General features: G+C 41.1%; 2 protein-coding genes across 3 annotated transcripts in view; both read left to right on the top strand.

The window, feature by feature from the left end:
- Nucleotides 1-13,719, top strand: part of prkcab (protein kinase C, alpha, b) — a 197,043-nt gene extending 183,324 nt beyond the window's left edge. For both annotated transcript variants that reach the window (XM_074696466.1, XM_074696467.1), the window contains 3 exons: nt 2,356-2,463; nt 5,444-5,584; nt 11,424-13,719. In XM_074696466.1, the coding sequence (XP_074552567.1) occupies nt 2,356-2,463; nt 5,444-5,584; nt 11,424-11,588 (414 nt within the window). In that variant the 3' untranslated portion in view covers nt 11,589-13,719. The remainder of the gene's footprint in view (nt 1-2,355; nt 2,464-5,443; nt 5,585-11,423) is intronic.
- A 1,678-nt stretch (nt 13,720-15,397) lies between these two features.
- Nucleotides 15,398-23,692, top strand: LOC141809402 (voltage-dependent calcium channel gamma-5 subunit-like). The gene is made up of 6 exons (XM_074696395.1): nt 15,398-15,530; nt 17,533-17,791; nt 17,883-17,969; nt 18,348-18,488; nt 18,575-18,720; nt 22,025-23,692. The coding sequence occupies exons 2-6, from the start codon at nt 17,596-17,598 to the stop codon at nt 22,283-22,285; spliced, it is 831 nt and encodes a 276-aa protein (XP_074552496.1). The 5' UTR covers nt 15,398-15,530; nt 17,533-17,595; the 3' UTR covers nt 22,286-23,692.
- Nucleotides 23,693-23,728: the final 36 nt, after the last annotated feature.

Raw genomic sequence — 23,728 nt, forward strand, 5'->3', positions numbered from 1 at the left:
CTGGGTTTGAATCCAGCCTGTGGCCTCTTCCCTGAACGACACTCCACACACTCGCCCTGTTTCCTGCTTTATCCACCATCCTTTCCTACCACATTAAAGGCACCAAAGCCTAAATTGTTTTTTAATACAGAGAGAAATGTTTCTATCATCCTTTAAAACCATATGGATTTATCATGATAGACATTTATGTAACTAAAAAAAAACATTACCGCAGCTTCTTGGAATTTTGAATGATTGTTTGTTAGGGGTGGGAGAAAAAAAAAGATTATATTATCATAAATAATGAAATAATGAAAAAAATGATCATGCAATACATCAGGACTTTGTGTTTGGCAACATCCAAATTGTGATACTTCCTCAAAAAAAAACTTTTTTTTTTTAGAATTCAAATTCTTCATTTCAGACTTTGTTATAAACTGGATTGGAAAAAGTTACCACTTTTCCCCAGCAGAGGGTGAAATGTTTCTGTCTGACTCATGTGATGTGCATTTTATGGGAAAATGTGGCTCCTGATATAGTCTAACTCACTTAAATAACTTAACTTTCTCACATGCCCTGGTGTTAAAAAAGCAAACTGAAATTCACAAAAAATGTAAATATTGAAGAATTGCAATTTATATTGAATAAGCACCCCAGAAATTGTATTAGAATCGAATTGCAGGAATTGCAGGAATATCATATCCTCCCAGCCCTATTGTTTTCACTTCTTTTTGTTTTCACATTTACAGATTTTTGTGCACAAAATTGCTATAGTGTTGCTTTGTGCAATGAAAAACTACCCCAAATGAAAGCCCCTCACGGGAGCTTTAAAGAGGGGGTATTTTGTTAATATAAGATTTTGGATTGATATATCCTTCTTTAAAGTGCAAAACTAAATGAGCTGCTGTCTTATTTATGTTCTTACTGACCTCTAAGGGTGTCACTGGTTGTAACCATAGAATGTAAAAAAAAAGTGAACGTCATCTCACTTGGTTCAAAGTAAGACTGGCCACAGCATCAATCCAAAACTCTTTTTCCCCATTCATTTGAATGGGGAGTTGCAAAAGTTAAAAAAATAAATACACCTCAAAGAAATGTTTTTTTTTACATCTGTATGCTATGGAGAATTGAAGAAATTTTTGGCTACATCATGTTTTAGTCCTATTTTTCTGAAAAAGTTTTGTTAATTTATCATTAGAGGTTGAAAACAGGGTGTTATGTCATGTTTCAGAATAATTGACAGCAACTGATGTACTGTTTACTTCTTGTTATCTTAATTTATGTCTTGCTCTATTTTTTTGCTGCTGTCTTGGGCAGGACTCTCTTTTAATAGAGATTTTTGCATCTTAATTAAAGGTTTCCTGGTAGAATAAAGATGAAATAAATAACAAAAAAGTTCTCCTGATAGCTTTGTAGCAGCTTTTTGTGGTTTATGGCTCAAGAAATTCTTAAAGAGGGGGTACTGTGGTTTTCAGTGTGTAGAACATGGATATAAAGTAAAAATGCTGGATTTCCATACTGGAGATGTGTTTTCAAACGTATTCGTAGAAAATACTGAATCTGTCTGGATATTGGAGGGGTAGGCCTTAAACACCCACGACAGGCCTCCAGAGGGCTGGCCAATCAAAGGGGAGAGGGTTTATTGAGCAGGAAGTCTTAAAGAGACAGGAGCTAGAACAAAACATTTCAGACAGAGGCTTGAATACATGTTTTCTGAAACACCACAGAGAGGAAAAATTGTTGTTTTTTTAGTTGCATTTCATGCAAAGCTTCTGAACTCCATCAAAACTACTGTCTCAGCTTGTTCGAGGTTTCATGCTGACATCCAACATTTTCACTTGGTATTTGTGTCTTATATTTTAGACACAAAAAGCAGACTACCACCTCTCTTGGATTGTTTTGTCAAGTATTGTCAAGACTGAGTCTTCTGTCAGTGATTGTAGAACGTGAAAAAAACATGTTTTTTTGTCCTTGAGAAAGAACACTCCTACTCTTTTGGAGTGAACCGCTGCAATATCAAAACACTTACAGAAAGAAATATTAGTTTTAAGGTTCCAGTTTCCAGGCAACAGCCCTGCAGAGCCTTTTTGTCGCTGAGGAAGAATCACACCAACACTCAGACATTACGATGATTGTAACAGAACAATTCTTTTGCAGCACTTGTTTTTGAATCACAATGAATGAATCGGTATGAGAACCATGGGATCTTTAACTTCAATAATGTGAAAAAAAAATGTGTGACAGCTCTGTCATTTAAGAGAAGAACAAGCACGCTGCTCCTTTACCCTCCTTTACACTCTGTGTTTCTCCTTTACACTCTGTGTTTCTCCTTTACACTCTGTGTTTCTCCTTTACACTCTGTGTTTCTCCTCTCAGCCTCCTTTTGATGGAGAAGATGAAGACGAGCTCTTCCAGTCCATCATGGAGCACAACGTGTCCTACCCAAAGTCCATGTCAAAGGAGGCTGTGTCCATCTGCAAGGGAGTAAGTGTCCTTAAAGCAGTCACCTCAGTTTGAATGAACTCCTGCAAAATGAAAATATCTATCTTAGGGGTCTTCAACCTGCGGCTCTGGAGCCTCGTGTGGCCATTTGACTCCTTTGCAGTGGCTCCCTGTAGCTTTAAAAAAATACTGAATTAAAGATTTATTTTTGTTATAGAGGGTATTAATGATTAATGACACTGACACTAAATAAAATCATGGTTTAAAATTTTGTTGAGCTAAATATGCATCACGTCTTGCAATAAAGTCTACCACTGCTCTACTTAACCTCCTACTACAGCAATTGATATATGGCAAGAAACTAGCAAACAAAAAATGATGAGTGGCACAACGTTACCAATATATGTTATCAAATTCAAGCCAATCAATCAATCAGTCTTTGTTTGTATAGCGTCAAATCATAACAAACACTATCTCAAACTTTACAAAAACATTCACAGGTCTAGATCCAAATTTTTTATAAAATTTTATTAACAGAAACCCAACATCAAGACAAGATCAGGAGTCTTATCTTATCTTAATCCACCATGAGTACAGGACTTTGCAGCATTTAGCAAGTTACAATGGAAAGGAAAAACTTCCCTTTAACGGGCAGAAACCTCAGACAAAACCAGACTCATGTTTGACAGAGATCTGAGGAGACTGGGGGGGGTTAAAGAGAGACTGATAGAGGAAAGAGAGGGAGAGTAAAGGATAGAGAGAAGGGGGGGTTAAAGAGAGAGAGGGAGAGAGACGCGCGCACGCATACACACACACACAGAAAGAGAGAGAGAGGTGTATGATCAGTAACTATAACAGGACATTAAGACCAGAAGTTAGACTGACAGAAAAAGAGGGAAACAGGAGCCCTGTGTGTCAGTTTACCCCCCGCAGTCTAAACCTATAGCAGCATGACTAAGAGCTGGTTCAGACCTGATCCAGCTCTAACTGTAAGCTTTATCAAAAAGGAAAGTTTTAAGTCTACTCTTAAAGGTTGAGACCATGTCTGCTCCCCGGACCTCAACTGCTAAGTTATCCCAAAGAAGAGGAGCCTGATAACTAAAGGCTCGACCTCCCATACTACTTTTAGAGACCCTAGGTACAACGAGCAGACCTGCATGTTGAGAATGCAATGACCTAGACAGATAATACGGAACAATTAAGTCTTTAATATAGGATGGCCCTATGCCATTAAAGGGCAACTCCGTTTTTTTGACACCTGGACCTTATTTATAGGTGTGTGCATGCTCATATACTCACTCAGACAAACATCGTGCAGCTCGGAGTCCTTCAGGAGTTATTTAGATCCAACCTATTTTAGCCGCACTTAGCGGGGGCCACGGCAAGGGAGCTTCAGCGCGGGACATAATCTCTGCAAAATCGCTCATTTCAGCTATATTTTTTCATCCATCGCCAGTGTTATCATAAAGTCAGCTCGTCTACCGTCTTCAGACTACGACTTCGAGCTTGACAGTTGTCCTCACCGGTTTGAGCCTGAGTACACGGACGAGGAGCTCCATGAAAGAAGGATGCAGAGGGAGAGAGACGAAGAGCTGGCTCGAGAACAACTAACAGGAGCACGTCCACGACTCAATGCGAACAGGTGGTGCGCTTGTGGACAGTGTTCGCCTATGGCAACAGAAGAGGACTGTGTTTGTGATAACGATGGATAGCGATGGATGAAAAAATATAGCCGAAATGAGCAATTTTGCAGAGATTATGTCCCGCACTGAAGCTCCCTTGCCGTAGCCCCCGCTAGGTGCGGCTAAAATCGGTTGGATCTAAATAACTTCTGAAGGACTCCGAGCTGCACGATGTTTGTCTGAGTGAGTATATGAGCATGCACACACCTATAAATAAGGTCCAGGTGTCAAAAAAAACTGAGTTTCCCTTTAAGTGCTTTGAAAGTCAGAAGAAGAGTTTTTAACTCTATCCTAGATTTTATAGGTAACCAGTGTAGAGACGCTAACACTGGAGAGATGTGCTCTCTCCTCCCAGTCCAAGTCAGTACCTGAGCTGCAGCGTTCTGAACCAGTACAAAAGTCTTCTTTTTGAAGTCTACAATTTCATAAATTAAAAAATGTTCTATGTAGATATTTTTTTGATACACTTTTACTACGTAAACAATTTTATACACTGTATTGTCTTTATTGTAGAGGTGAAGTAGATTTTATGGCCACAGAATGACTTTAATCCAGGTGAGATAAGGCACAATGACTTTTTTGATGGTAAAGGCTGCAGACCCCTGATCTGTGTAGAAGTGTGAAAGATCACCCTTTCTAAAAGTTTGCTCCAGGATTTTCAAGTTTTCTTGCCTGATTGATGCGTAGGATGCTTTTGTCACAGCACTGAATCATTTCTCACTCCTCTCCTGCAAAATGCAGCTGAGTCACACATCTCTACACAATTTGTTAATGGTCCTTTATTTAGCAAACAGCTGTTCCTCATACCTGAGCATTACTCCGTGACATCACCAATGAGACGCGGTGTCAGAGTTGTCAGGATCATTTTTAATTACCTGCAAGGAAATGAGTTTTCAAGGTGGATTCACACAAAGGAGGAGATTCAATTTAGATTCAGGTGCAGTCTGATCAGATCATTTAATAACGCACCCCGCCTTCGTCTCTGCTGATGTGACGCTCTGCGGTCACATGCCGTCAAAAAATAATAGATCCATTATGTCAGAGCCGGTGACAGAGGAGATATTCCTCATATCTGGTATTGTTGCTTCTCATTTGCAACATTGATTTGTGCTGGAGTCATAAATCTCACGGCTGAAAATAAAACTGAGCGGTGAAAGGATGGGTGATTTCCTACTTCAGAGCAAAATGACTGTCATCCTGCTCCTGAGTTTTGTTGATGTAATATTTAAATGCAGCACAGACAAGGAGCTACAGCCTCAGAGAGTTTGATAAATACATGTTATTTTTCCTGTGATAAGCAAACTGTTACTTCAGTATAATTCTCTTCTGTCCGTCACCAGCTGATGACCAAACACCCGTCGAAGCGCCTCGGCTGTGGCCCTGAGGGTGAGAGGGACATCAGGGAGCAGGCCTTCTTCAGACGCATCGATTGGGATCGTCTGGCCAACAGAGAGATTCAGCCGCCATTCAAACCCAAAGTGGTGAGTGATGTCGTTTGGAGAGCTTGTATGGGGCGCTGAACGTAAATTTCCGTCACTGTTTAGTGGACAAAATTTTGTGAAGACTTAGTTCACTTTTCTCACGTTTAGCAGGTTTTTCTTTCATTTGAGACTGAAATTCATGCAAAACAGAATGTTCTACATACTTGTACACTTGCAAAGTAAATCTTAATCTCAATCTGAATGTTGGATCTCAATCAAGGATGGATTGCTCACCAAGTGTAAAGCTAAATGTTTAGAAATTATGCAAAGTAGGCAGGTCTGCCTCAGGCCCCGTTTACACGGAGACTCCCGCAACGATTCTTCCTTTGCGTTTCCAAAAGCCAGCCGCGTTTACATGAGGACGGCGTGAACACGATCTGCGTTCATACGACTCCAGGAGGACAAGTCACTTCTTCTGTTCTTTCTTTTTCTGCCGTTTTGTTGTGTGAGACGGTCGGCAATCCAACCATAACGCGCATTACCGCCACCTACTGGACCGGAATGGCTCAACTGGAAATGTGGCTGAGCGCGCAGCCGTCACCTGAAACTGCGAGTGCGCATGCGGTGACGTCAGCGTTTCACCCTGAAACGCTCCGCTCTGTGTTTACACTAAGCTGGATGGAGGAGCGGATTCAGATCTTTCCACTCTGGGGAGCGTTTTCAAAAGTTTGCGTTTTCACTGAAAACGCAACGTGGTCTTGTCTAAACGAAAGGCCAAAACGCAACGAAATGTTTGCGGAATTGACCGTTTTCGGCGTCATGTAAACGGGGCCTCAGTCATCCACACCCCCTGCAGTTGCCTCAGAGCATGAAGCCCCGCCCACACCACCAACCACGTCTCAGCAGGTGATGGGAGGGGAAGAGGCAGAGACATGGCGGGCGCGCTCCCATCTGACAAACTCTAGAGGGCGGTCATGGCCGGTGCACATGCTGAACTCCAGGATACCGCTCCACCAACACAGTCAACACCACAGACAGTACTAAGCCTGCCTACTTTGCATAAATTCTAAGCATTTAGCTTTTCACTCGGCAAATATTTGGGGTCCTCTGCCAAAGGAAGAGGGCACTATTGTATTTCGTCCGTTTCTTTCTTACTTTTTCGCCCCATCAATGAACACTTATTAAACCCCCTAAACATGCTCATAAACTCACCATAATTGGTACACACCCGGATCCGGGAAGGGAAATTTTGAGAAAATACTAAACTTGACCCCCAACATCCCATAATATGCTCTCTAGTGCCACCTAGGCACTCAAAAACACACTAGAATGGCTCTAACAGGCGGTAGGGCTGTCATAGAGAGATGAAACCAACGTCAAAATGTTTGCCTCATCAAGACGCACAAAAAAGGCCCTATTTTGCACAGGAAGCCTGCAATTTGCCTTTTAAAATAAGATTTCGCTGCATTTTTACCCTATCTTCTCCAAAACCATTAGTGGTATCGGCTTGAAAATTGCTCACGTGACAGACTACACCCGTTTTACGGAAGTTGGGTATTTCGGACCCGGTTTTCAAATGGCAAACCCTCTAAGTTGGTCAACCCTACACAAGCTCTCTCAGCTCCCTTCATTAAATTCAATAGCTGTGGAGCCTCCACCTCACACAGGCTGCTGCATTTGGGCCTTTAGACAAAAAAGTAAAAGTCATACAACTTTTGAAATGTCATAAATGGATTCCTGACAAAATTTCCTCCTAAAGTATTCTATTTTTTTGCACAGATTAGGTCAAGATTCGGGCTTCTATGACGAGTTGTTCGTAAATCCTCCCTCTGCTGCAGCATTTCTGTGATGATGTCACACACTGATTAGGAGTTCCGTGCAGCTGGTCATGTGACTCAGCAGAGGAAATAATACATGGTTTCAACTGTTATAGCACTAAGAGGGCCAGAAAGGGATGAAACCCTGACCGTGGAGGGGAAACAGGTATGACGAACCGGCAAAAGGGACCGACTGGAGTCTGAGGACCCGTCTTGCGCTGCTTGCAGCTTTAATTAAGATTCAGATTGAGATTCAACATTGAGATTTATATTTTGTACTTAGACTTAGATGTAACATTTACATTCAGATGGAGTGTTTAGTTTTAGATTTTGTATTTAGATTTGACTTAGATTTTAATTTATCTTTTATGTGTACACAATTTTTTTAAAGTATATATAACATTGTGTTTTCCATGAAGTTCGGTCTCATAAAATGACGCCAATTAACTGACTGATATTTTACCTTTAGTGCCCCATAGGCTTGTGAGCACTTTGTTTGCCTATATTTTGAAGTAAATGTTAAAGTCACATAAATGTCCAAATTTGGCCTAGAGGGTCCTGAATTTGATGGCATGTATGCAGTTATATGCCACTTTATGGTACAAAAAACCTACAAAGGCAGCAAGGGAAGTGTTTGAAGTACTGATGTATGAACAGACAAATGATCTTAGTTGGCAACATTTACACAACTCAAAGTAAAGATGTAGATTGTGTTAGATCTTGTGTGCAAGATCCTTTAGTGGCGAGCCAAGCAGATTAATCTTAAACACGCCAAAGGATCAGATACTTCCTTTCAGGGTCTTAAAGCTGGGTGCATTTTTCACCCACTGTAACAGTATGTTCACCCCGGCTGGATCCCAGCTGTAGCCTCAACCCCTCTGACAATGACACCTGCCTCCCACTCACTCATCACACCTCAGCCTCCTGTCACCACCAAACACTCCTTCCTGTCGGCTCATCCCGCATCCACCCATCCCCTCACTGCTCGCACCGCCCTAAGCCACTCATGCACCGCCACAAGGAGCAAAAATAGCTCCATAAGAGCAGAGCCCCCTTTACTTCCACATAACAACCACAAAAGAGCAGCGGATGTATTCGTCTCGTAGATCCTGCATACGCACGGAGGGGAGGGGGGGCGATTCTAAAAGTAGATCCAACCATTAAGAGGGGGCTTTGTGTGGTCGTTTCCATTTGTGTGCTCATTCACTACGTCATTAATAGGTCCAAAGGGGCTCGCAGAAAAAGATCTGTGAGTCTTAACAGGTTGTTTTCTGAACAGCGAAAATGCTCAACGTGCTGATACATCTACATCTACCACTGTGAACCCTGTTTTTTTCTGCAGAAAATATGTCTACTCTTACTTTAAAGTATAGTATCCATGCTGCAGCTGCTGTGCATGACAGCCTTTAGCATCCTTACATATCCAGAAGACACATGACAGCCTCAAGCTGAGCCGCACACTGATGCCGATGACCTCTGCTGTGGATGCATGGAGTTAGCTTCTAATCTAATTACAACTTCTGCCTGGCTTCACATCTGGCTTTGACATTTCCCTGCTCTGTCTTCCTTCTGGGACTGCTGTTTGGCTTTCTAATAAAAGATGTGAGGAAAAGTCATAAGACACCCAAACCCCTAGTTTCCTCTAGTCTTGTACATAGAGTTAGTAACATAACGTTTTTAAGACATTTGACTTTAGTTTCTATCAACTTTTTGGACTTTGACTTTACATAAGGTACATGGCTAAAAGTCAATGTTTATAATAGCATTTGCCCCATGCAAGAGATGTTTTGCAGCAACATAGCTCTAACAGACACAGGTTGAGTTTCCTCCTAATCTGTTTATTTTCTATTTCCAGCTTGAGTCTGCCCTAAAATAGAAGTGGTTCAGTGGGTTGATGTTTCTCCTTCCGCTGACAGAAACACACGTTTAAAGGGGTTGTGAGGAGTTTGAAAGTTGTGTTGAAAAATTCTTCCATCTAGATATATGCCTGATTGTATCCCACACTTTAAAATGAGATTATCAGCACCAACATAGGTCAGGCCTAAATGCTACTTCTTAGCTTTCCCAATTGGGTTGAGCAGACCAGATTGATTTACGGCAGGATCATGTCTTGATGCCAACACCACGCCAGCTAGCAAAGCTTAGTAGTGAGAAGAGAGATCTGTGTTTTTCTCTGCTGAAAATGATTTCTGTGATTAATTTTGTAGTGATGGTGGACACTGGAGCCTAACTGTTGGACAGAAAAGGACAGAAGAGCAGAAGAAAGTGATAGAACACAGGCTAAAGGCTAAAAAACAGGCGAAAGGCTAACACAGGGGCTACGCTGTTTGTGCTAATGTTGCCTCCAACCCACAGTCAGCAGTTATTCTGCAGTGGTCTGTTTAAACTTGAAAGTCTATCAATAAAATGAAGAGTGAGGTTACGTTAGCTCTGCTTGGTAGATGACTGGCAGGACATAACCAGGATTCACTAAAGACGCGGTCACACCATGGACTGTATAAAACATGGACAAAACATCCATGACGTCACCCGTCCTAAAACTGTGTAATGAAGCCAATCCGCGGACGCAGCCACTTTTGCTATGACACTGGCTGTTAGTTTTTCATCCACCAGCTACAGGGCGCCTGTCAGTCACTTGAGCAGAGCTGTGTCTCTGATTAGACAATCAAACGATCCTAATAACTTCCAAACCCCAGGGATAGAAAAAAATTCACTCACCATAAAGTGTGTGCCAATAGTGAAATCAGCATTTTAGACCCAAGGCATTTTTTGAACCAGGCTGTAAATATGCTTTCTAATGTTGTAAAAGTCAGTATTTATGGCTGGGTGTGTACATGACTTCTGGTCTTTCTGCAGACAGCCTTGAACGGATTATCAATAAACAGCAACTTTTAGCACTTCTGCATAGGCTTCATTTTTACTAACCTGATCTTGGCCCTTGGGTCACACTGGCAAACCATGCCATGCTTAAGTACGCTTCAGCCCTAAAGCTCAGCCCTAAAGCTTGTTTCAAACGGCCAGTGTGACCAATTCATTTCTCTGCTTTGGCACGCTCCAGAGAGGTTGGCTCCAGCACGGTTTACTTAAAGGTCCCATATTCTGCTCCTTTTCTGCAGTTTAATATGGATCATTGATGTCTTCATGAAATGGTAGCAACATGTTTTGGTCCAAAAAGCCAATAAATCAAGCACAGCAGCATTGTTTCCAGGCTCTCATAGCCCCTCTGTTCAGAACAGTCTGATTTTGTGGGCGTGGCCAGCATATGTAAATGAGCCACCGCTGATACCGCCCCGCTCTTCTGCATCACTGAGAGCGGCACCACGCACTCCGAGTGCACAATGTTTAGAAAACAGCGAAGCTCATTTACCGTAACATTACAGGCTAAAACAACAGGCTAACCTCAGCTAAAGTTAGCATCCTGAAGCTAACACAGAGACAGGGGGGACACTGAGGAAAAGCTCTTGCATCTGCTCCACAGCACACAGCATTTAAAATACTCACATTTCCAGGGTCCCAGGTTTGTTGGTGGATGGTTGGTAATGCACCTGGATTCAGGACCAGTCTATTCGCTAGCCCTCTGTTATACTGTCCAAAGTTGGAAAAGCAGTGCTGCGGGGGGGGCAATCATGCTTAAGCACGGCACAGTTTGGATGGCTAGTGTGACAGCGCCGTAATTTCAAACAACAGCTTTACGTAGCTGTTGATAGATACCTTATACTGTCACGTTGTTTTTGGTATGAAGTTGTCTTGAACAAAGGAAATTTGATTTGGTCTGATCTCCATTCATTTCCAAAACAAAGACACGCCTTGTTAAAAGTCTTATCTTCACGACAGTGTGTGTGAGGCTCTGGGCCAAAAGGTGTTGCTGCAGTCCACTTTAAACAGATCCTCTTTATGGCATGTTTAACTTCCCAGTAAAACCACAAAGATCAAGCACACACACAGTTTTGGAGTGTTCTGTGGCTCTCTGGGTAGTGTTTGTTATGTTTTCTTTCACCATTCCTCCACAGGCTTTAAAACACAAATACACCACTCTTTCCAACTAGTGCTCTTCACATTCCACATTTCCTAATCCCTTTCAGTGTGGCAAAGGAGCAGAAAACTTCGACAAGTTCTTCACACGCACCCAGCCTGTCCTGACCCCTCCTGACCAGCTCGTCATCGCCAACATCGACCAGTCCGAGTTTGCCGGCTTCTCCTACATGAACCCTCAGTTCATCCACCCGTCCCTGCACAGCGTGGTATGAGGAGAGAGCAGAAAGCACTAAAGCATGGACTACAGGATCCTTCCATACCCAGACCAACACCCCGCTGTCAAAAGACTTGCATCATCCTCTGAAGTATTCTGTCTCGTTGTCGATATCTGTGTGCAGAAATGACTGAGGAGAGGGTAGCAAAGTGTTAAAACGATGTCTTTTGCTGGAGAAAGTACAGAGTACTAGAATTTTTCCTTATTTTCCCTGGCTTCTTTTAATCTGTCCTCTGTCCTCTGTTCTGTATCTACTTCTCTGAACCTACAGCCTTTTTTTCTTGTAATCAAATGTGTCTATCAGTTATTTAAGTATTGATCATAACAGATTTTATCCTTCTCATCCCAAAACTCTTACTTCACAAGAAGCTGAAACACAGGACAGGAAAGGAACGTATTATTTTGCTCTGTCTCTGGTTTATCTCTTTCTGAACTGCTGAACTTACTTTATATTTTATATAACAGAAAAGTTATACTGTTACATGAGTGCCAAAGTAAAGTAGAAAATGAAGAAAAAACACATTTCTACTGCAGTTCTTAAAGTCCTTGGATCTTTTTTGCCTCTTTGGCTTTCCAAAATCTGTCAGCAGCTGAAAACCCCCAAAACAGAGTGCTGATGTGTTTTAACTCGACTCAGTGAAACAAAAGGAGACTATGCTATCAGAAACAAGCTGTCAGTGTTTGTTAGTGCTAAGGGTAACCGAAAGGTGAGTTCAGGGTCAGAAAAATGTGGGTCAAAGAGATGATGTGTTAAAGTATAAAGATGCTTTTTCCATATGCACAAAGCAGATCTCTGTTGCATGCTTATTTTCTGACTCTGTATGAGTAGACTCTAGGATGCAGTACACGTCTGGTATCAGTGTAAAGTTTAGTATTAATGCTATAAACTATGTTAATATATAACTGTTGTATGTTTTGAAGAGTCTTATTCTGGAGAAAAAAAATCTTTAAAGGTTTTGTTCCTGTTTTACCTTCTGCTTTAATCAGAGAGCGCCGTCCAACCCTCTATTCTTTGTCGACCTTTTATTTTGTAAATATGTTTCAAGAAGAGAAGTTACTTGCAGATTTTATACTACAAACTGAATGTGCTTTTACTACCGTAGACCGTTTGGACATTTCTATGTTTAGATTTCTCCTGAGAAGTGAAACGTTTGGCTGAATCTTTGGTAGCTTTGGTATCAGCAAAACCTTGTTACATGTATTTCCACTATTTATCTATTGTTTTCTACTACTCAGTGTCATGGCGAATATGCAGCAACTACAGTGTGTGAAACGTTTGAATGCCCTCTTGCCTTGGTCGTCTCAAGACCGACTCCTTCTGTAACAAAATGAATCAAAACTAAGTTGCGTTCAAGGGTTTAAGAGTTGTCTTTTCTCTCTTGCATATATTGTGTGCATGCGTGAGGCGAGGCCTGATCTTAGCATGAGAAAGACCCCCTGCATGATACAGAGACCCCCCCTCTCCTGGTGTGGAGCATGGAGTTTCCCCACATATAGTCATGCAGAATGAGACAAACCTGCCCAATGAGAACTGTGCGCTTTCCTGCTCCTCGTCTCCTCTTATACGCTGTCATGTAGCCTAACCTGTTTGGCCTCTAATCTGAATTATTAACAGACAAATATCCGTACAATGCTTCTGTTCTCGTTTTGTTTTTTTGTTATCTGGTGCCAAACTGTTTCTTCCCAGTCAGGTGTGTCGAGCAGTGTTGATTTATTTTTTCCTGAGGCACACAAAGCTACAACAGTGAGGTTTCACAAAACTGCCAAATTTACAAAACCTGCAGCTCTATAATTACACACATGGAGACTGACGTCATCATCTGGACCAAAATGAGGTTTTTAAAGAAAAGTGAATGTTTACATGTCTCACATTGAGAAGCTTTATTGGAGGAGAGGAACCAAACAAACAAACAAACAAACAAAAAAAAACAACCTCCGGACCCATGACAGAGGTAATGAAACGTCAAACCAGTCAGGGTACAGAACCACTACAGGCTACAGTCAGAGCCACAGGGATGTTTGTACGTGTTTCCTTTCTGTGCCCCTGCTTTTGTTCACCTGATTCTTCTTGTTCCTCTGTTCATTGTGGTATGATGAAAACAGTGTATAAATAAAGTATGAAAAATATGCATTTGTTGTTTTGATTCAGTGAGAGTGTGAGTTATGAAATCAGATGTGTTGGTCGTCAATATACAGCTGGTACCAGCAGATTCCATTGATCAGACATGTTTGATCCACAGGTTTGGATTGACATCTTAGAAACTGTGAGCTCGATACACAACAAACTTTTAGATAAGATGCAGTATTGAAATAATGTTGTTGTTATTTCCTCTGCACATATCAACTGCCAGCCTACACGCTTGTGCCAAGTCTTCAAAGAATTTAATCTGGATTGAAATTATCTGGATTTGGAAATCCCATTTTTTGCTATCCAGGATCAAGCAATTCGTCTTAATTTTATGCCGTTTTTTCAAAATCTACACTGGATTGGATCACCCTGAGCCAGATACACTGTTTTCAAGATGACCAAATCCACATTACTGGTGCTAAAAAGGGACAACGCATCACAATATGGGCTATAAGCTCTGTAAAGAACAACAGGTAGAATAGCCAACATGGGCTCACTTTAGGTGTTTAATATCTTGAGACAAAAACAAAAATAACATAAACATCCACTTACATTTATAATTTTTATGAACCCCAACTGAGCCACAACAAATATAAAAACAAATTTACATAAAGAATACATTATAGATATTTTTTAAAACTTCTTAAAAAAGGCCAAGTGTCCAAAAGTTAACACAATAAGGAATGTTCTGGGAGAAACATAATACACATCATACTTGCGTGTATTGTCCTGTGAAACATCACTATGAGGCCCAATGTCCCTCTTTGTGATGATGTTTATGACGCACCTGAGCCTGTCGAAGAACCAGACCAACCTCTGACCCTCTGTCAGGATGAGGGACTGACTGGACATAAGGGACGACACTGTGAGAAATATTTTTTAACAGGTTTATCTCAGTGATGAATGACAGAAAAATTGAAAACATTTCGCTTGTTATTAGGATCTGTTTGGTGGATTATTTCATGGGGACAAGATTGTGTTTATTAAATTATTACTTTACTTTAATTTTACTTTACTGAAAAGCTTCATTGGTAGCCTATGTCTGCTTTATCTACTTTTGCACTGTAACAGCTAAACAAATCAAGTGCAAAATTTAGACTCGAGTATAAACACTAAATGATTCGAGTTTTGTATAATTTGACCAATTTTAAGGTTTTACTAAATTTTTCTTCCTGGAATCCAACTTGAAATCTTACCACCTTTTGGGATTAGGATAATAGGATACTTTTTTTTTTTTTTTTTTTTTTTGGGGGGGGGGGGGTCCTGTTTATTTATTTATTTATTTATTTATTTATTTATATATTTATTTATTTATTTATTTATTTATTATTTGGGTCAAAGTTATCAGCATCCTACTGAAAAGTTGTGAACTAAACAAACTGAAAGTTTGATCCAGATTAAAAGTGGGATTGGATTGCAGTTTGGAATCTGAAATCAAAATCCTTCTTTTCCTTTTGAACAACCCATTTTTAAAGTTTGACCCAAACCGATCACCAAAAATCGACCAGACTTCTGAATAACTGGCCTCTTGTTAGCCGAGCGGAGCTGTCCGTGGTTCTGAGCCCCCCCCCCCCCCCTCACTTTTTCTCTCGTGCGTCTGACTCGTCTCGAGCCGGTGCTGTGTTGCTCTCGCGCGCTGTTTCGTCGATCTTGTCGCTCTCTCTAGCTTTTCACTTTAACAGTTTTTCGAATCGACTCCCACCTGTCATTTGTTCTTCATTCTGTCGCTGTTATTTAGAAAGAAGACGCGTTCAAGAGCTCCACCTAAAGTGCGGGGAATCAGCGCTGAGACCGGACAAACTACAGCAAACAGTACGTATCTGAGTCATTACTTCGAAATTACAAACAAAATTGTCAATTTTTTTGCTTTGGACTTGCATGCTCCTCATACTGTGTTTGCTGATTTGGTAATGTGTTGAATTTGAGGCTTTCGTTGGCACAGCTATGAACCCTGCCTTGATACATACAATGCTACAGGTGGATGTTTTTATCCACTTCTTTTGTATTTATTTACAATTAAGTCTGCACAAATTTGTTCATAGATGATACATTGGGAAACGGGTTTATAATGATTGATACTGCAGCACCAAGATATCTGACATGAAGTGCCAAGTGTAGGCTGTTTGTCGTTTTGAAAGATGTCCATGAATCTTCGGTGGTACTAGGAGTCCTTACGTGCTGGTACACAGACCGATGTCCATAAACTGTGGCTCTAAAGGCCAATTAAGAAAAAAATGGAGGGAAATACAGAAAAATATTTCAAAGGGCAACAGTTTTTTTTTGTTTTGTTTTGTTTTTTAATTCTGAGGCTAAAATCAGGTTTATGACTTTTTTTTAAATCAAATTCTAGAGTTGAAGTCCAAATGCTAACTTTGATCTCTGACTAGTCTGCTCTCCAGAAGAAATGTTTATGGTGGTCCTAATCCTCTCCTGTACTTAAGTCATCACTCTACCATTTTCTATAGCTTCTAAACTTTTAAGACTACTTTTAAAGACAAAAATAATAATAATAACAATCCTCTGAAGGAAAAAAAAAAAAAAAAGATTTGGTATCGCTTTATATTAAGGTCACTGTAAGGGTTAGGCACGAGGTCCCACGGGTTAGGTTTAGGCATGGGGCCCCGAATGGTTAGGTTTAGGGGAAGGGCTGGGGTAGGGCTCATGAGAGACAAAAGCAGAAGACAAAAAACAAAGAGGGTTAGGGTTAGGTTCCATATACCCTACAGATGAAGTTGTCTTGTATTAACAATTACAATGACCTTATTAAACACTTATTAATCAGTTATATCGTCTTATAAACAAATAATAATGTTAATAAGCATCTTATAAGTACTTACAAAGGATTTATTAATGCTTATTACAGGACCTTAATAGAAAGCGTTACCTAAGATTTTTGTGAATGAAGGCAGTTCTTATTATTCTGATATAAATGGTGTGTTTGATGCTACAGAGTTTTCAGATTGTTGAGATCAGATCTGACCATGAAATGTGTGTCTGAGTCTGGTATTGACTCATAGAATAACACAGAGAGAAATGAAAGTGATAAACAATGAGCTTCTTCAGGGTAAGAGTGGAGACCTTGCTGGTGGAGAGGCAGAAATATTTGGTGGTTATAGCTTCGTTGAAGTATTTATACTATTCACAATTGCATGAGTTATGATTACAGTATCATCAGAATCAGGGAACAAGTGAGAAGTACTCATTTTTCCTCAGGGACTGCCATCATAATCACAAAGCAGTGTTGCCTTTGTGATATCAGACTGGACAGAAAACACGGACGAGAATTTTTTTAACAGAAGATTTAGAAAAAAAAAAAAGAACACCTTGAGTGTATAATTCTAAAGCTGATCATCTTTATTCTATCCATTCAATGCACCCTCCCTGTGACTGTGTCCTCCAGCTGATTCCTCTTTCTCCCTCTCCGCTCATAAATCATTAAATCATTCACACGTGGGCTCTCAATCATCACCCTGTCACTGCAGATGTGTTCTTACTATGTGACAGGTTTGCTAAATGTCCTCTCTGACGTCTATGAATAATTTTATGATGTACTGAAGTCTTTATCAAGAGATCTTGCTGTGAGTCATTTTTGTAAAAATTCAAAACTACCACAGCACTGAATATTAATAAAGTGTTGGCTTTGATTCTCACAGCCAGAGGTGGCTAAAACATATCTGGCTTGGTCTTTTAACTTAATACGTCGACAAGATCAGCAAAGACAGTGGACCCAGTGTCTACATGGGGCTTCATAATCAGCAAACCTAAAGTTCTGATTCACATGTATTTATAACTTTTCTTCTTCTTCCTCCTCCAGATTTCTGCTTGGAGTCTCTTGATTTTAGCGACAGACTACCTGAAGTTCCCGCCTGCTGTCACCATGAGCGCGTGCAGCAGGAAGGCCTTGACTCTGCTGAGCAGTCTCTTTGCAATCAGCAGCCTGGGCCTGCTCGGGGTGGCGGTCAGCACTGACTACTGGCTGTACCTGGAGGAGGGCGTCATCATGCCGCTGAACCAGAGCACTGACATCAAGACCTCGCTGCACTCTGGCCTCTGGAGAGTCTGCTTCCTCATTGGTAAGCAAGCGAACCCATGAATGTGTGCACTTTCTTAGCGTTGGATGTTGAAAAGTGGCTGACTACATATCTTTGTCCGTCCTGTCTCCAGGTGAGGAGTCTGGTCGTTGCTTCACCATCGCGTACATCATGCCTATGAACGTCCAGCTAACATCAGAATCCACAGTCAACATGCTGAGTGAGTACCAGCAAATGCAGCCTTCTGGTCTTTTCTCTGATAATAAAAAGAGATTCTTTCTGAATGAAGCCTCGCTGATGAGTCTGACTCATCTGGGTCCTCGTGTTGTTGTCCTTCTCCTCTTCAGAATACTTATCATAAAACCTTTTTATAGCCAGTTCCCCTCACAGTCCTTCAGACCAGCTGAGGCTCGTAGCTCTCGTGTATGAGCACTGATATTTAACTGCACTCACTGATTGGATGGCGCTCAAGTGATTCTGTATTATCTTGATTGCAAGGTTGAAAGCCCTGTCCTTGTAAGATCACAAACAACAGCTCAGACCGGATGTAAAATTGAACTGAATCAATAACAGACTCACGTTTTCTTTATTTCCTCAGAGATGATTCGTTCAGCCACTCCATTCCCGTTGGTCAGCCTCCTCTTCATGTTCATCGGCTTTATCCTCAGCAACATCGGGCACGTCCGGCCTCACCGCACCATCTTGGCGTTTGTCTCTGGGATTTTCTTCATCCTGTCAGGTAGATGTGTACTTTTGTCTTTGTGATATCTTGTTTCCTCTTCTCATCTCTATCTGTCCTCTAATTTTTTTTTCACCATCTCTCAGGTCTGGCGCTTGTGGTGGGTCTGGTGCTGTACATCTCTAGTATAAATGATGAGATGCTGAACAGGACCAAGAGCAGGGAGGCTTATGTGAGCTACGAGTACGGCTGGTCCTTTGCCTTCGCAGCCTTCTCCTTCCTGCTCACAGAGGTGAGAAAACAACAAATCTGCTATTTATGTTTCCAAGATCCAAAAATCTACCACAATACAACATCCCATTTCAAAATTTGCAGATTGAAAGCAGAACAAAACTCTTCTCAATATTCTTCTTTACGGCCTCGGTTTCTTTTGTGGGTCTTAAAGAGACATCAGTATTATTTCCAGTTGCTCTTATGTTGTCTCCTCAATGGAGTTTGGAATTAGAGTGATTGAAAAGTGGATTTCATATGACAATCTGTGTTTAAAGGGGACATATCATGCTGATGCCTGATTTAATACTTACATATAATATAATAAATTTGAAAACAAGACCTTTCACCCCCTGAATTTTCAAAAAATGAGATATTGTATTTTTTCTGATATCCTAGAACGAGATTTGATGCCTCTGAAAATAGGTCATTGCCATTTGGCCGCGAATTTTTAACCTTCGTGACGACACGAGGATCCTTTCTTTTTATTGGAGTAATCTGATAAAGCAGCCCCTCCTCTGTGATGTCAGTTAGTCACACAACCGCCACTGAGGGATACACCCACCAAGAGCCGAGTATAAACGTATAAACTATACATGTTACAGTACAGGTTTGATTCACCACACTGAAGCGTCCTGAGATGATCTGTGTCGAGGTGGATTTTCTTCCTCCTGAGCTGCAGAACCGTCCGGGTCTGACTCGGGGTCCAATACAAAAGGACGTATCCTACACTCTGCCATTTTATTAGTGCTATCAATGCCTTACGGTGAAGTTTGGCAAACAGCAAACTCGCTCGGTCTGCCCCATTCAATATGGCGATTTTGTAAATACTGCCAAGCTGCAAAAACCGCCCCCTGGCTCTACCCCCTCCGCCCCTCTGATAGAACTGACCAATCAGAGCACAAAGGGCTGTGACGTTGTGAGGTTACTGGAGGTCATTCTTGAAACGGAGCGTTTCAACGAGATCTTCAGAATGGCCTAAAATGAGGATATTGAGAACGCTATTGTGGCGCAATGAAGGAACTAAATGACTTGTACTGAGAGCAGAAATGCTTTACAGGCATCCTTGTCTGGCATAGTAAAAAAGAGAAACAAGCATGATATGTCCCCTTTAACTGGACCCAAAAGCAGGCGGAGGCAGAGGAAGCGGTTTTAGTGATTTATTAAACAAGTCAGGTGATGGGGAAGAAGTCCAGAGTCTTCAGTTTAGGGGATCCAGAAAAAGGCACGTGGAGCCAGGCGAGAGTCTAGGGGGTGAGTGTAGCAAAGTGGCAGAGTTTGGGCGGTGTAGCCGGACGCTCGAGGAGGCACTGGAGGAACAAGAAAAAGATAAATCTTGAATAGAAACTAGAAACTTGAAAATTCTCTACAGAAGAGCCAGCTGACACACCAGGAGCAGAAGCTGAAATAATCTGGCTCTGGTCACCTCTCACCTCAGAGCTCAAGGCCATGTCCACACAAAGCTGGGTATTTGGGAAACCACACGTTTTTTTTATACATTTAGGCCTGTTATCACAGTTTATGGCACTGAAAACGATGTTTTCTGAAAATTTTGGCCAAAGTGAAAATTGTGGGTGTGGCATGCTTCGAGCCGCACTCACTGCCAAATTTGCCCGGTGCGTGTGGACAAAAGTATCTGTACAAACAAATGTTGGGGGATATTGGTTTTTGAAAATACCCGGCTACGTGTGGACCTGGCCTGAGTCTTAATAAGCGAGATGTGGAACCATAGACTGTAAAAAAACAATGGACGTCATCTTGCTCAGCTCAAAGTGAGATTGCCACAAAAACTGCTCCCCCTGGTGGCTGGCTGCAGTATAGGTTAAAAAAAAAATCGGACTCCCCAGTCATCCCAGATGGGCTGTGGTCAAACTTTAAAGAATTAATACACCTCATAGAAAAGTTTCTCATGTCTGATTGCTGTGGTGGTTTGAAGATATCATTTGGTTGCCTTGTGTTTAAGTCCTCTTTTTGCTGAAGAGTTTTGTTTTCAGTAGCTATAAGAGGTTAATAACGAGGATTTACTTCACATTTAACGATGATTGACAGCTGCTGTTCTTGTGTTTTTTTTCGGGGACTGTAAAATATGTCGAGAGGTAAAGTAAAGAAGTGATCAGATTCTCTGCATGGCTACACAACTTCTACCAATAGCGGCGCCTGTGACGAGAGTATTTTGGCTTCAAAACCATACACTTGTAAATTGTGGAACCATGCTGTCTACTCTATATACAGTCTTTGTGTGGAACAGGTGTGCAGGTGCAGGAGGAAGCCAGTGCAGGGAGAGAACAGCCCAAGACTCTGTGGGGAGATCAGGGAAAAACACTCCACACAAGAAAAATAAGAATAACCACACTTAATGAACCAACATCAGGTCACACCGCCAAAAAGGAACCTGCAAAGTTGGGTGGTCCTTTCTGGAAGACAAGGGGTTAAGTCTTCCAGCTTTGACATTTTTTGATCAATAGAGCACACAGTGTTTGGAGGACTCTTTAATTTGCTTTGATTCAGTTTTTAAACCTAGTGCAAAGAGGTGTAATCGTTATAGCTGGTTGGATTGGTGGGTGGTCTTTAGACCTTGATGGAAACAAACAGGCATTGACAAAAGAAGTATTTTAGCCAATGAAAACTCAAAGTCCTGGGTAGTTCAGGAGGTTGTAGAGGCAGTTTGAGTTGCCTTTACTTTCTTACTTTTGTTTTCTTGTATTGCTGCTGTGACTCCTATTGTGACTATTCTATTCTATTCTATTCTATTCTATTCTATTCTATTCTATTCTATTCTATTCTATTCTATTCAAGTGTCTCGAACATTTAAAATGACCTGAAGTCCCTGTTGAAATGACTGGTATACCATCAGTTTTGTGTAAACTCAGACGGTGCAGCCTAGTGTCTACTTTTATAAACCTTTTATACTAAAAAGAGAGAAATACATCTACACCAAAATTCTTCAAAACATTACAAACTCACATTTCAATTTGGATTTAAATGACTCACAATAAATTCAATCCCAGTTTATCAAATATAGTGGTGTCCCTTTTTCTATATTTCTTGAGTTCCATTTCAGGGAAATGTTCATTTAATTTAAGGTTTTGAAAATAAATCTATCATTTTCCTTTTTAAAATCTAATTTTATTTGTTAATTTTATATTATGTTTTGTGTTTAAACAAGTGTTTGAATTCTGTGGCAGTCAGATTAAGTGTAATTAGGAAAAGTGAATGTAAGGCGCCCTCTGGTGGTCACAGAAATCTACCTCATGCAGCAGAATTAAGCATGGGCAGTTAGTGTTGGATTTGTTTGTGAACCTTGAATATTTCTGTCCTTTCTGCAGAGTGCAGGTGTCATGTCCGTCTACCTGTTCATGAAGCGTTACACCGCAGAGGAGATCTACCAGCCTCGCCACCCCAGCTTCTACCAGCCGCGCCTCAGTGACTGCTCTGACCACTCAGGCCAGTTCCTCCACCCTAAGGCCTGGTCACGTGGGCGGAGTCCCTCCGATGTCTCCAGTGACACCTCGCTCCAGATGAGCTCCAGCTACCCGACTCTCCTCAAATGCCCAGACTATGACCAGATCTCCTCTTCACCCTGCTGAGGGGTCACAGGGGTCACGTGGGGTGACCTGCTGAGGACAGAGTGTTCTTTCAAGAACAAGAAATATATACAAGTCAGATGTTTTACTGTGACTTTCATGTTTCCAGGGAGAAAAGTATGTGCAGCTGAGGCGTGTTGACTCTGAAAATAAGTCCTGCTGAGCTGCCTGTTGCTGTTTTAGGGTCAGATATACTTTGTGGGATTTTGTTACCCTTTGTAGAAAAAGGCTTTTTTTTTTTTTTTTTTACTGGGGAAAGGTTTCAAAGGAGGACAGAGTTATCACTATTTCTGCTGTCTTAGTTTGTCTTTGTCTTTACATATTCCTATTCAGTATCTCACCAGTGTTTCTCTCTGTAAATACATCAGCTTTTCTTTTGTCACCAGATAGGCTCGCACTGATATGACCTTTTCAGCCCCAGCGCTACAAACAATACCAAGATGTTAGAAAGAGCTTTTTTGGCATGGTCAAGGCTGACAATAGCGTGTCCCTCTGATATCTCTAAGTGCTGTAAAATAATGATTTAAGTTGAAGTAGACACTCTAAAATCAACCACATGAATGAGAGGATGGTTATGTATCTGTCTGTTCATTGTCTTGTGATAGTCTGGCAACTCTTTAAGAATTTACCAATGATGTTTTGACCAATGACTGCTTGCTATTGGCCTCAGCGCCCCTGGAACAGATACAAAAGGCACTTTTTGGGGGTGCTGTTTTAGGTTGGTGGTGTAATCACATTTGCAGAGGCTACGATTCTCCAGACAGTGCCGTGAACTCTCTGAACTCTCCTTGGGCACCATGCTCCCCCTGTCCTGTTTCTGACCTATACTTAAAAAAAAGCATGCCCCCTTCAAGGAAAACAGAAATAAAACCAGGCGATACGATAGTAGGAAAGGATCAGTCCAAAAAAAAAAAAAAAAAAAAAAAAACTACAGGCACTCCTTCACTCTGTTCAACTCCAAATGCACATTTATTAGCATCATTCAAGAACTTTGCCGTATGACTTTGGATCAGCATCTTCTTTTCAGCCCTGAGACTTCAGCTTAGAACATTTCTATGCCTCTTTGAAGCTTAGTTGGATTCTTTGTGATATATAAATGAATATAAAACCCTTTAATACATAAAGATAAGAAGGGATTGAAGGGTAACTAACTTATTCTGATTCATGTGTATGTGTGAAACTTTCAAATGAAGCTCACAGCTGTCTTAAAAGTAAATGTGTACATGTTTTGCTGGACAAAAGCTGAGTCTTTTTTTTTTATCATTAAGGAATAAAGTTATATGTGCGTTAAGTTTTGAGAAAAACAACAACAAAGACTGTTTCAACCTCCACTCTACATCACCCTTCAGTGTTGTTTATTGTCCACCAGCAGAGGGCGCTCTTCTCCCTCTGCTTCACATTTCCTCTTCCTCTTAGATTCCTTTAACTCATCATGTTTCCTCAGGC

The sequence above is a fragment of the Halichoeres trimaculatus genome, unplaced genomic scaffold, assembly GCF_033239565.1.
Source record: "Halichoeres trimaculatus isolate MK-OKI-2021-1 unplaced genomic scaffold, fHalTri1.1 fHalTri1_scaffold_20, whole genome shotgun sequence".
In the NCBI taxonomy this organism is placed as follows: Eukaryota; Metazoa; Chordata; class Actinopteri; order Labriformes; family Labridae; genus Halichoeres; species Halichoeres trimaculatus.

Coding starts and splice junctions, on each gene's coding strand:
- LOC141809402 (XM_074696395.1), top strand. CDS start 17,596: ATGAGCGCGTGCAGCAGGAAGGCCTTGACTCTGCTGAGCAGTCTCTTT. Junction 17,792..17,882: donor GAGAGTCTGCTTCCTCATTG/GTAAGCAAGCGA, acceptor TCCTGTCTCCAG/GTGAGGAGTCTGGTCGTTGC. Junction 17,970..18,347: donor ATCCACAGTCAACATGCTGA/GTGAGTACCAGC, acceptor TTATTTCCTCAG/AGATGATTCGTTCAGCCACT.